Below are 13,780 nucleotides of genomic sequence, written 5' to 3'. Positions count from 1 at the left end.
AAGAAATCTTGAGGTTAAGATGGTTTAGGTTCTTAAAATTAAAAGATGGATCTTAAGAAAAAGTCCCTTTTCAGCTTGAGATATCTGTTAATCTGGTGTTTAGTTGAAGTCTAAATGGGCCTGTGGTGGTTCTCTGAAGCACAGCTGAGTAAGATTGGGATTTAGCGGAGACATACTAGCTCCTGGATTTGACCCTGTGGTCTTGCACAGGGTTCAAGCTAAAGAGGGAGCTGCTAAGCAGTAAACTTCCTGTTTGCCATCTAGTGAGAGGGAACCTCTCTCAGCAGTGTAGCTGATTGATACTTGCTGGTGAAGAGAGGGTATGCCCAGTGATGGTAGCCAAGTGAGCTTGCTGGTGCCTTCTCCCTCTTTTATTTTGCCCAGAGAGAGTAGCTGCAGAATTCAGTGTCAATTTGTAGAAATTTAAGTTTTGTTTTTTAAGAATTGGAGGATCAAAGGCTTGCATTTTTTATCAGAGCAGCACTGGTCCTAGCTAAAGTATCTGCTTATGTATATAGTAGAGTTAAAAGGCAAGATCTGTGATTTCCTCAGTCAGTGTAGGTAGCCTCTAATGCAGGTAAGTGCCTTCTCTGTAACTTAGAGCCCTAGAGAGTTGCCTGGAGAACTGAGAGGTCGAGTGACTTGTCCAGGGTCACAAAACCAGGATGTGTAGGAGATGGGACTTGAACCCAGGTCTTTCTGAGTCTGAAGCCAGCTGTCTATCTACTGTGCCAAGCGGCTTCTTCCAAATGGTGTATAGTATATAATAATACTATAAGTTGTATGACAAAGGCATTTTTAACTTAATCCTCCTTTTTAACTGCATTATTAAATCACTCATTTTTTGCCATAATACATGTTCAAAGGGTGGGAGAGGTTATTTGTTTTGGTGGGTTTTAGATAGCATTTTATACTCCTTAATTGAAAACAGGATTCAAAGGCCCCTCGAGGGTGAGAAATATAGTTAATAGTTGGTCTCCTTTTTCTATGAAACAACAAAAACATGACCTCCAGAAGAAATTGAACAATATTCCATGGTATTACAGTCTTTTTTCACTTAATTTATGTAACCTTAATGTTCTTGGCTTTAAATAGTCTTATTCCCAGTCCCTCAAAAGGCAACTGAAAAGAAATGGTGTTATTAAAGTGTAGTTACTTTACCTTAAATGAAACAGTCAGGAAAAAAATATAATAATCTTATTAAAGTAGTTGGAAATACATACTTTCCATCATTTATAAACTTAGATCTATGGATATTCTGCTTTTGAAACATGAAATAAATGAGTAAGCTCTCTTAATGCTTTTGAAGTTCACTTTTGCTAGAAAAGTTGAAGACTTTATTAGTAAAGTAGATTTTAGACATTAGGGAACCCTAATATCTCTGAGAATTTTTTAGATGTTCATAATTAATGACTTTATAGATTTGTTTCAAAGTAAGAATTTTTACTCTTTTCCAACACTTTTTCCATGCTTTTTTGCAGGTTAAACCATAATGACTGGGTTAAGCAGTATGAAACATTGGCTGAGATGGTAGTCCCGAGGTCTAGCAAGTAAGTTCTCACCACATTGCTTTTTAAGGATTCTTGATCTTTTGAGTATAGTTTGCATAATCCAACCCCTCTATATCATAGTAGACCAAGTCTCTGTGGCTAAAAAAACCTAATCATTTGATGGCCATCACTGGTGATGAGCTTCTCTAGACTTTGATAGGATGGTCTTTGTTTTTTGTTTTGTTTTTGTTTTTTTTGGTGAGGCAATTGGGGTTAAATGACTTGCCCAGGGTCACACAGCTAATAAGTGTTAAGTGTCTGAGGCTGGATTTGAACTCAGGTCCTCCTGACTCCAGGGCCAGTGCTCTATCCACTGCACCACCTAGCTGCCCCTAGGGTGGTCTTTGGATGACAGAGATAAGTTTTTTTTCTTTATCCAGGCCTTTCTTATACAGTAGGGCCTGCCAGAGCTTGAATTCTGTGACCTCATCTTGGAGAACTGAAGGTTGCCTCCATGCCATATTAAGGCACTGACACACAACACTTTGGTGAAAGTGGGGGTAATTACTGGGTATTGTTGCATGTTAGTACTTAAGAAAAATTTTCATATTTCCTATAAATTGAATGTGAGTTACATTGAGGCTTTGGCTATGTGTGTAGTGTTAAAACAGTCCTTAGTGAAATCATTCCATACAGCAGTATAATTGCTATCTCCAAGTCTCTGCAGATCATGTTACTAGCTTTATACTGTTGATTAGTTTAATTAAAATATTACAGTTACTTGGTTCTTTTTCTGTTAAAGAAGTATGTAGCCATATTTCTTATACTTAGTTTATTTTTAAAAGTACAATATAGAAAATGAATGAAGAACAGATGAAAATTTATGATATACACACATTTACATGAAAGCTTGGGCAGTGTTTGTCAAAGAAAACACTAAAAATTTAGACTTAAAGAATTTGTGACTAATATGGTAATGTTTTACATAATTGCACATGTATAACCTGTTTCTGATTGCTTGTCACCTTAGGAAGTGGGGAGGGGAGGGAGGGAAAGAGGGATAGAATTTGGAACTCAAAACTTTAAATAATAATGTTTATTATTTTTTTTTTAAAAAGCAGTTTGGTTGAAACCATACATAAAGAGGAAAACAAATCCCAGACTCATGCACATAAAGAGTTGATATGAACAGTAATGGAAGACTCACAGGGCAGCCCTTTAGTGAGTTAACCTACAGCTGTTTAAACAGAGACTACAACTTTACGATCATTAACAATCACCAGATTACTGAAAATTGGAAGCCATTTATGCGATATTAATGTGCAGATTCTATAAATGAAAAAATTCAGATGCTTATATTAAAATTCAGTTTTATTTAATTTTACTTTTTGGAGAGAGGTCTCCTCTTTAAAATAGTAATAATACTAGAAAGAACCCTGGGTTTGTCTTTAGAGGACCTGGGTCTGAGTCTCAGCTCTCTGTCACTACTTGTGTGACCTTAAGCAAGTTGTTTACCTTTTCTGGGCTTCATTTCATCATCTATAGTCTTTTCCAGCTTTAAATCTATGCTTTCTTATCCCTATGACCTTGGCCCAGTTACTTAACATGTCTGAGTCTAATCTTATCTGTAAAATGAGGGATGAGAGGTAGGTTAGATGATTTCTAAGAGTTGTTTCAGGGTTAAATCTTTTGGTCCTCAAGAGAGCTGCCATCCAGAGATTACCCTACTTTCCCAACTCCTTTAATTAGTCCTTCCCATAGGTTCCTTCAGCCAATTGGAGGCTCCTTTTGGATGGAAGAACTTAGATGATATACAATCTACCTTATCTGCTTTTCCCGTTTAATATTTTCTTAGAATAAAACAATGGAATTGCTTTTATTTCTAAGCCCTAGAATGGAATTAACTTATATAATTACCAGAGGGTGGTTTTTAGAACAGCTGATTTTTTTTCTGAAGAATTAGGTTCATTGGGGCAGCTAGGTGGTGCAGTGGATAAAGCATCGGCCTTGGATTCAGGAGTACCTGAGTTCAAATCCAGCCTCAGACACTTGATACTTACTAGCTATGTGACCCTGGGCAAGTCACTTAACTGCCATTGCCCCGCAAAAAAAAAAAAAAAGAATTAGGTTCATTTTCCTTTCTTGGTCAAGAACACTGACCAGATGGGGAGACCAGTTGCTGTTCTGATTTTTTTTTGGAGGGGGTGAGGCAATTGGGGTTAAGTGACTTGCCCAGGGTCACACAGTTAGTAAGTGTTAAGTGTCTGAGGTCGGATTTGAACTCAGGTCCTCCTGACTCCAGGGCTGATGCTCTATCCACTGTGCCACCTAGCTGCCCCTGTTCTGATTTTTTTAACCTGTGTAAAGGCTTTTTGTGGTTTTGCCATGGTACCTTATTTACTACCAGTTACTCCTTTGGATTTAGGCACTTAAAGTCCTTTGAATATATGTGATAACCAATACATTAAGATAATACCTTCACAACTAAGGAGGGATTAGATGACAAGACAGATTAATTTGAATAGAGCAGGAGAAATGGAAAAGTTTGAAGCATGGGGTCTGAAACCTTCTAGAGAGGATAGGACTATAACTCATGGGGAAACTATCCATATCTCTAAAGAGTTGGTATACAGCATGAGGAAATGGGGTAGCTTTGGACTGTTAGATTATGTTTCTCAAAAGATTTTGGAAATAAATTTCATGACTTCACTGTATTGCCGGAGCCTATTCACTTCTGTATAAGTATTATTCCCTATCACTTAGAAGTTTCTGTTTGTTTATCCAAGAATAGGCGATTTGCAAAGTAAGCATTTCTTCCATTTTGAAGATTGGAGCCTGACTGTATCCTAGTAAAATAGTTGTCAAGAGTTCCCATGACTGAAAGGTCTCTGCCCAACCTGGTGACGAACCTTTCTGAACTTACTCAGGTTGTTCTTTAGAAAATAGACATAAAGTGCAGCACTAGGCCCAAACCTGAAGCCTTCCCATTGTGGTGTGAGACCTCCCAGAGTTTGTGATTTCCTGTCCCTGGCCAGTCGAGATCGCGGATGACTTGATGTCACCTTCATAATGTAAAGCTGCTTCAGAATAGGATTTCAGTTGAAATTCAGTTAATCTACATGATTTAGATTGTTGGTTAGTGCATGTGAGAAGATAAACTTTTTAAGGTTTGAATTTAGGGAGGTTCTAGGCATCAGCAGGATTTCTAAGTAAAGTGGTTTGGGCTGAATTATCTTCACTGTTCCTCTCACTCCTATTTCCAAATTCTAAGCCTTGTTAACAGAAGGGGCAGCATAGTAAAAGCAAATGTGATCTGTCTGTTGTAATAAGATGTAACACTGGACTCATAACTGAGATTCAGTCTCTTAGCTGATTTTTTTCCTCCCTTAGAGTTCTTTCAGAGGACCAAGATAGTTACCTGTGCAATGTTACCTTGTTTAGAAAGGCTGTGGATGACTTCAGACACAAAGCCAGAGAGAACAAGTAAGCATATTTCTTTCAGTGCTTTTTAATCTGATATGGTATCTCTGCAAAGCATAGACATTTTTTTTCTTTTTCCAACTTCAGGTTCATTGTACGTGATTTTCAGTATAATGAAGAGGAAATGAAAGCAGACAAAGAGGAGATGACCAGGCTCTCCACCGACAAGAAAAAGCAGTTTGTATGTGATGATCAAGCATGAGGAAAACATGTTATGTTTTGACCTAAAGAGAAACCAAAACTTAATTTTTTTTCTTTGCTTAAGATATGTTCTTTGTGCATTTTTTTAGTGTATGATTTACTGAAAAGATTAACCAAGATGAAGTCTGTTTAGACATTCAGTGTAGAGTAAAGAATCCTGAATTTGAAGGTCAGGCAAGATAGGTTTAAATCCCACCTTTGATGCCTTGTATGCCACTGTGGACAAGTCAGTTAACTTAAATGAATTAATTTCCTCATTTAAAAAATTAAGACTTGTCTCATGGGGTAGTTGTGAGGACCGAATGAGATAATGTGTCTGAATCACTTTGCAAACCTTATAATAGTGCTACATTTTTAAAAAAAAGCTATTTTCATCTGTTTAGTGGGGTTCAGCTACAAATGATCTGGGGACAAGTCACTGTCCTCTTTTTTTTATAGTGTGTTCTGTGCACTATCATGCAGTGGATAAAACAACTATAGTAATAGGAAAGTTAGGAAGAGAAGAATGGTGAGAAAGACAATGAGTTCATGTTAGAACTGGATAAGTGGGTGAGCATCATCTGCATGGAGGTGATGTTTGAATTTGGGAGGCGCTGATGAGATCACCAGGTGAAATGGTATTGGGAGGGGGGAAAGCACCCATGATAGAGCTTTGGGAGACAACCAAGGATAGTGCTTGCAGGCTCCAGCAATGGGCGACTGAGAAAGAGCGTTCCGACAAGTAGGAGGAGATTTAGGAGAGAGCAGTGTCATGAAAACCAAGAGGAGACAAGGGTGATTGACAGTGTCAGAGGCTGCAGAGAGGTTAGTCAGTAAGGATTTGTTAAGCACTTATTGTGTTTCAGGCACTGTGCTAAGTTCTGGGAATACAAATACAAGCAGAGAGGCAGAGAGAGAGAGAGTGCGAGAGCGAGAGCTAGCAAGCTCAAGTTCTCAAGCAGCTTACGTTCTAATAGAAGGCACCACATAATAAATGAAGGACAGTCAGGATTAGGGTTGTGAAAGGGCTGAAGCCGTGGATGCTCCAAGCACTCTCCTTGAAACAAAGGTTCTCGGGGGAGCTGACCAATTCAAGGAAGAGGCAGCAAGAATGGAGTATGCTTCTGGTATGAGAAGGCTGTAGGGTGGAGTGAATATCCAGGATGAAGAGGCCACTGGAGCAGGAAAAGGCTATAAAGTTGGTAATTAAGAGATTATTAGTCACTTTAGAGAGGACAGTTTTAATTGAATGATGAGGTCAGAGCCAGACTGTAGAGAGTTGAGAGTAAGAGGAAAGAAAGTGGAGGGCCAATTGTGTAGTTGGTTTTCTTGCTGTATTTATCCATGAAAGGGGGTAGATATCTAGGCCAATAGTTAGCAGAGTAAGATTTTCTTTTTGAGGTGGAATAACATCATTGGTGCATGTACACATGCTTGCCTTTGCAAAGAGAATGGCTACTTTGTGTCTGATGGGTAAAGGAGGAGAGAGTAGTGGAAGTCATCCTAGTGATGTGAGGTGAGTAAGGGATAAGAGAATGCTTTTGTTAAATGTTCCCAAATTTTTTCAGTAAAATATACAGCAAGGTTCTCTGCTGAGAGGTGGTGGGAATGGAAGCCATGGGAAAATGTGCAAAAGTGGCTGTGGTGACTAGAGAGGTGTAATAGGAATGCTTTGCTGCAGTGAGGGCCCAGTTGCGATTTTTGTATCAAAAATGTGTAGTGGGGGCAGCTAGGTGATACAGTGGATAAAGCACTGGCTCTGGATTCAGGAGGACCCGAGTTCAAATCCAGCCTCAGACACTTGACACTTACTAGCTTGTGACCTTGGGCAAGTCACTTAACCCTCATTGCCCCATAAAAAACCAAAAAATGTGTAGTGGAGTCAGTACATAAATAGAAGCAAAGACAGTAAATGGTTTTCCACGTGGCTATAGTAGTTGTACACATTGAAAGGTTACAGGAGACATTTTCACAGGACAGAAATCTGACACCCGGTAAAAGAATGTAGGAAGAGATGACAATACATATGAATGTTCTTTATTTTCATCTTTCCCCTCTGTTCTAAATGCTCCAGAATTTTCTAGGGAAGGCCCATTCCGACATATCCCATAACTCTTTTTCCTCCCTCCTTTCCCTTTATACCAGTGAACAAAGGCATACTTGGCAAACATATCAAGTAAAACTTGTCCAGGTGAGCCTAGGCCTCAGCAGTTGCTGGTGGTATTACTCAACTCACACAAAAGCCACTGTTACTTGGCCAGATAACCACCAGGAACCACAGTGGGCAACTGGGTAATTTAGATCATCCTTGAAGCCAATTGGACATGAGTCCACAAATTCGCTGCTGGGCTTTTTCTTGATGGATGGCAGTGACGTCATTCATATCTATTGCCCCCACGCTGCCATGAGACAAGAGGCAGCAGTCCCTTTATTTACTGTGGTTGATCAGCTGAAAGCAGGCATTAGTGATTTCTGCCTCAGTTGTCTGTAAGTTGTAGGCTTTCTTAGCAGAGATGGCTGGACATAAATGGTCAGAGGGAAGTGGATTCAGGGATAGGGTCCTAGGCCCTTTTGGAATTATGTCAGATCGATAGGCTGGGCACTCTCAAATCAGGGAGGCAGTCAGGAGTGGATATGGTTTGACTAGTAAGGCACTTTAGATTAGTGTAGGTTGGGCATTCATGAAATATCTTGACTTAAGTGATATCATAGATGGCTTTTTTGTGGATCATGAAGGCACAGCATGCTCTGGGGAGTTATGAGAGGCAAGAATGGAGTTGTAGGGCTTTATTACAGTTGTGGAAACTTGAGGAGGTAGGTAAATGGAGAACTCCAGCTTTAACTTGTTCTTTCAGCAGAGAGATTGAAACTAGAACCAGTCCTACTCCCTAAATGGTGGAAAATAAAGAAGTGTTGACAGCCTTTGCCCTGGTCAGTGAGCTTCCAAATTCTGTTCAGGACCAGATTGGTGATTCCCTTTCTGATAAAGCAGTGCCCCTGGGTATAGTTGTTGGCAGCATTTTCCTTGCTCAGGGTGGAAAAGGTAGTGATAGGTTTCAGTATGAACTTCATTAATGGCAGTTGGTTCCAGGTCTGCTGACATTGTCCTGGGGATGTGTTTATCGATGCTCACTTTATTGAAGGATTTGAAGGAAATCTTCCCTTCCCCCAGAGGTCTCTTCGTTTGACATTTACTTGCCATTTCCAGGCACCGGAGCTCCCAGCAGACATTGAGACTCAGTACTTAGGCCTGGCCAAAGTGGACAGAGATGCTCTCATGCATTATGAAAGGGCACTAGAGTTTCCTGGGTTAAGAAACTGCTTGGCAACATTATTGCATGATAAATGGTGAAAAGGATAGTTTCAGCCAGGCATGGTGGCACACACCTGTAATCTTAGCTACTGGGGAGGCTGAGGCTAGCAGATCAGTGGGCTTAGCCATTCTGGTGTCTGCACTAAGTTTGGCCATGGTTTGGTGAGCCCCAAGGAGTGGGGGAATGTGGGGGGTCAGAGCACCAAGTTTCCTTAGGAGGAGCTAACTGGCCTAGGTTGGAAATGGAATGGGTCAAAGCTCACTTGCCAATACCAGAGTATTGGGTCCACCTCTGTCTACTTGCAGCCTGAATGACATGGGGAGGCCTACTTGTTGTTGTTGTTTTTAAAGGATAGTTTCAGACAAACCTGGAAAGACTCACTTGGATTGATGCAGAGTAAAGTGAGCAGAACTAGAACAGTTTATACAGTATATTCTAAAAGTCTTAGTGCAGCTTTAAGCAAGGACTTTGGCACACCCTGCACAGTTTGTAAAGAAACACAACTTTGAAATCTAAGAACTCTGATCTATGAATGACCAGCCCCTGACAGAGAGATGATGCACTTGGAGGTAGAATGATATGTATGTTTTGGAGCATGACAAAGATATGAATTTCTTTTGCTTGATTATGCTTATTTTATTACAAAGGATTTGGGAAGAAGAGGTGATGAGAGGAAAATCAGTGATAGTGTTGTGCCCCCCCCCCAAAAAAAAGGTTATTGAAGCATTTTTTTAAATGTACAAAAGAGATGAGGGAAATTAAAATAGAAATGGATTAAGCAAAATAGTCTTGAAAATAATGTTGAATTTATTATATATTGTTTTAAGAGGCAAACTACACATAATAGACATTCCATTTTCTTTTTTTGGTATTCATAAAAAAATCAGAATTTTTAAAAACTTTTTTTTTTTTAAAGCAACTTACCTGTTATATTAAATAGAGACCTGGCTTTGGAATCAGGAAGACTGGGTTCAGGAATCAGGCTTCAAATCCTGCCCTGACACATTCTGGCTATGTGACAGAGCCCATGGTCCTGGGTGGGGGAGGCTAAGGAGAAGCTCAGAATATAGGTAGCATGGCTACCAAAATATCACATTGACGTATTGGTTTTATAGCAAAGTTGTGAAATTGTAAGTTTTGTTTTGAGTTCCTGTCTTTCCATTGTTGATAATCCTTCCCCTTGCAAAACTCTCCAACCCTAGGAACAGGGATGAGATGATAGAAGTAAAAGATTAGATCAAATTTCCTATCATGTCTCATTAACAGGTAAAGATTATTGTGAGGACTGTAAAACTTAATGTAAATGGTAAAGCCTGCTGGTGAAATGAAAATACTATATAATGTCAGTGGGAAAATAATTGCAAATTCTTGTAGCCATTATATGTGTCCCAAGTACTTTAAAATGTTATTATCTGAGCTGAGAGACACTTCCTTTCTTCTCCCCTGTCCCTTTCCCATAACATCAAGTATATAACCAGGACCTCTACCACCTTTCAAGTATACAAGCTTGTTTGATCTCAGAATACAGGCAGGGTGGGGCCTAGGTAATTCTTAGAAGCACGGTTGCCTGATAATACCAGGTTATGTAGGCTAAAAAAGAGGCAATGTGATTTAGTGGATAGAGGGGATAGCCTTAGAATTAGGAAGACCAGGGTTTTTAGTGTTGCTAACTGTGTAAATTGTCTTACAAGTCACTTGATCTCAGGGTCCCAGGCAATTCTCTAAGACTTAAGTTTCAGACAAATTGTTTTGCATTGTTGGAGAGAGCTTCCACGTTGAAGTTCCCTAGAGAGAGTAACGAAATCATAAATTTTGATTCCCTTCCCCCTTTAAGGAAAAGGACATTCATAGTCCCTTTTTAGGTTAAGTCTAGAAATGTTTTGAAGAATAGGCATCTTTCTTTTAGAGTTTTATAAGCTAGCCTCTCTATATACAGCAAGTCTTATGTGTAATTCTGTCAGTCAGTCATTGGACTAGCTTTTATTGAGCGTTTTCTACATATCATGGTAAGCACTGGGGTTACAGAGAATTAGGGTAAATGGTCCCTGACTTCAAGAAACTCCCCTTCTGATGGGGGAGAGAGTGCACAAAACACTTGTGTAAAAACAAGAAAGCTACAGCGGCAATTGGAGATAATCATTGGAGGGCATTGGGAATGGCTTTTCATAGAAAATGAGATTTTAGCTGAGACTTGAGGGAAGCCAGGAGGCAGAGATTAGGAGGAAGAGCAATCCAGACACGGGGACAACCGGTGAAAAGTCCTGGAGTAGTGTTTTGTGCAAGGCATAGAGACAAAGCTGGAACGGCTAGGTGATAGAGCATGTGGAGGGGAGTGAATTGAAGTGCAAGACTCCAGGTTAGAGAGGAAGGGAGCAAGTTGTGAAAGGGCTTTAAAACCCACAGCCTTTTATATTTGGTTCTGGTGTTAATAGGGAGCCACTGTAGTTTATTGGGTATGGGGAGGAGGAGGGGTTGACATAGTCATACCTGTGCTTTGGAAAGATCATTTTAGTAGTGGAAGTGCACTGGAGTGGGGAGAGACATGGAGACTAACTAGAAGGCTATTGTAGGAGGCCAGACATGAGGGGAGGAGGGCTGTCACCAAGGTTGTGGGAGAGGGGAGAAGTGGCAGGTAGAGGAAATGGTCCAAAGGTAGAAACCACAGGAAGACAGTGTACTGATTATATGTGGGTGTGAGAGAATGAGGAGTCAAAGATGGACTAGGTTGCAAGACAGTGATTTGGGAGGATGGTGGTATCCTCAATAGCAATAGGGAATTTAGGAAGAGGGAAGGGTTTTGAGAGAGAGAGAGAGAGAGAGAGAGAGAGAGAATGACATGTCGAGTTTAAGTTGTCTACAGAACGACCAGTTCAAGATGTCCACTAGGCAGTGATGTCCACTGGTGATGCAAGACTGGAGGTCAGGAGAGGAGTTAGGCCTGGATAAGTTGATCTGGAGATCAATTTATTATCTTCATGGAGATAATCATTGAACCTGTGGGATCTCCAGGTGAGATATTTTGGAGGAAGAATAAAAGAGGATCCAGGACAGTCTTGAGTGACATCTATGGTTAGTGGACTTGACCTGGAGGAAGATCTTATCCAGGGTTACACAGTTAGCTCCTTCCCACTATTCCTGGAAAATTGTATGTAACTTGAATTCACTTTTTAAATGTATTAGGATAGATCAATATTTAGAGAAACCTTAAGGGATTTCTCATTTTAACAACCATACCATGTTATTTGCTTAGTAAAATTTGATTTTTATACTTTGGGTCTTAAGGTGAGATATATGTATATTCAGTATCACATTTAGATTTCAATTCAGCAGACACATATTTAATGCCTACTACATACAGAACACTATAATAGGTATACAGGGAAACAAAATAAAAGAGACATAATTCCTATCCTCAAGGCACTTATCTTTTGTATAATTGTAATATGAATTAGATAATGACATTAACAAAGTAACAAGTTCTTTGAGAGTTTTGTGGAATAAAAAAATCATTTTTTCTCATTGTGAATTGATTTCCATATGTTAATGTCTGTTTTCAAGTTATGGAGTGGTAGCTAACATTTAATTTCAGTTTTTGCTTTAGATCAGAATGTCAGATAATGATAATACTTTTAAAAAATCTTGCTAAATGGGTAATGTGAATGCTTTTGTGGGTTCCAGATAAATAGCCTTTGTTTTATGAACATTTGGTGTTATTAATCACTGTTTTCAACACCTAATAACTGCTTCTTTCTTTTTATAGGGGCCACTAGTTCGGTGGCTGAAAGTCAATTTCAGTGAAGCTTTCATAGCATGGATTCATGTGAAAGCATTAAGAGTTTTTGTTGAGTCTGTTTTAAGGTAAAACATCTTTGGTTTTTTTTTTTGTTTGTTTCTTTTAGCAAGTCTAACTCATACTTTGGAACTGTACAATTGGGGGAGGGGTAGAGGTAGTGTAAATAATCATTCTAGCATGCTTAAATATCATATGATGGATTTGGATATGCTAGAAGTCATGATGGACCTGAAATTGCACCCCAAGGAAAAAGTCTCACAATGTAATATGGTTCCTTACAAGATGGAGATATTAGTTCTCTGACTCCCTTACAAGAAGGGAGCCTAAATGTACTTGTTTATTTTTTCCTCATTTATGACCTTTGATCTTGAAAACCAAAAAGATAATTTTTGAGGGATAAAGGACTAAGTTCTAAGTGTTTTTTAAGATAAAACTAGATCGGGGCAGCTAGGTGGCACAGTGGATAGAGCACCGGCCCTGGATTCAGGAGTACCTGAGTTCAAATCCGGCTTTGGACACTTGACACTGTGTGACCCTGGGCAAGTCACTTAACCCCAATTGCCTAACTAAAAAAAATTAAAAAGATAAAACTAGATCATAAAATACGAAATATTTCTTGATTCTGAGGAAAATAATTAGACAATGAGAGCACACTCCATTTTTTTTTTTGGTGCATGTTTGTAATACAAGTAAATCAAAGACTATTCATTTTTCATATTAGTACAGTTATCATACTTTTTCTATACCTTAGTCTTGACACCTATATTAAATGTTGCTAATATTAGAAACATTTTTAAAAAATTTAATTGGGGGGGCGGGGCATGGGGAGGGTTAAGTGACTTGCTCAGGGTCACACAGTAAGTGTCAAGTGTCTGAGGCCAGTTTTGAGATCAGGTCCTTCTGAATCCAGGACTTTTATCTACTGCGCCACCTAGCTGCCCCTAGAAACATTTTAACTGAGTTAATCTCCTATGTGTTTCACTGTTCTTACTAGTAATTAGCTAGAACACCAGAATGGGAGTCTTAATGTTCATTGTCAAAAAGACACTTATTAAATAGCAGGTAGGTGGCACAATGGTTAGAACTCTGGAGCAGGAGTCAGAAACATGGAGTCCAAATATGGCCTCAGACACTTAAAATCTGTGGTGACCCTGGGCAAGTCACCAAAAAAAAATCCCACCCCTCTGTGCCTCAGTTTCCTCATCTGTAAAATGGGGATAATAGCACCTACCTTCCAAGGTTGTTGGGGATAAAATGAGATTGATTAAAAACTTTGCAAAACTTTAGCTTTATATAGTGCTTTAAAGTGATATATACATTCTCACCATCATCACTATTATTGTTAAACACCATAATTTCCTAGGGAAACACATAGTTTATTTAAAACATTGAATTATGCTTTAAGTAATATTAAGCTAAACCTCATCTCTGAGAGAGAATGTAGTTTCTAAAGGGCATTGAGAGCCAAATTGAGCTTGTATTCATGTGCATTAGTTGCTTATTTGAAAATGCCCATTTTAATG

The 13,780-nt window shown here is 39.2% G+C and overlaps 1 protein-coding gene across 1 annotated transcript in view; it reads left to right on the top strand.

Annotated features, from left to right (window-relative positions):
* Window positions 1-13,780, top strand: part of ATP6V1C1 (ATPase H+ transporting V1 subunit C1) — a 58,569-nt gene that overhangs the window by 34,762 nt on the left and 10,027 nt on the right. The window contains exons 8-11 of the mRNA XM_043976975.1: window positions 1,482-1,550; window positions 4,881-4,973; window positions 5,058-5,151; window positions 12,225-12,322. Coding sequence (XP_043832910.1) covers window positions 1,482-1,550; window positions 4,881-4,973; window positions 5,058-5,151; window positions 12,225-12,322 — 354 coding nt within the window. The remainder of the gene's footprint in view (window positions 1-1,481; window positions 1,551-4,880; window positions 4,974-5,057; window positions 5,152-12,224; window positions 12,323-13,780) is intronic.

Source organism: Dromiciops gliroides, chromosome 1 (assembly GCF_019393635.1).
Source record: "Dromiciops gliroides isolate mDroGli1 chromosome 1, mDroGli1.pri, whole genome shotgun sequence".
Lineage (NCBI taxonomy): Eukaryota > Metazoa > Chordata > Mammalia > Microbiotheria > Microbiotheriidae > Dromiciops > Dromiciops gliroides.
This window is presented reverse-complemented; position numbering and strand designations above follow the sequence as displayed.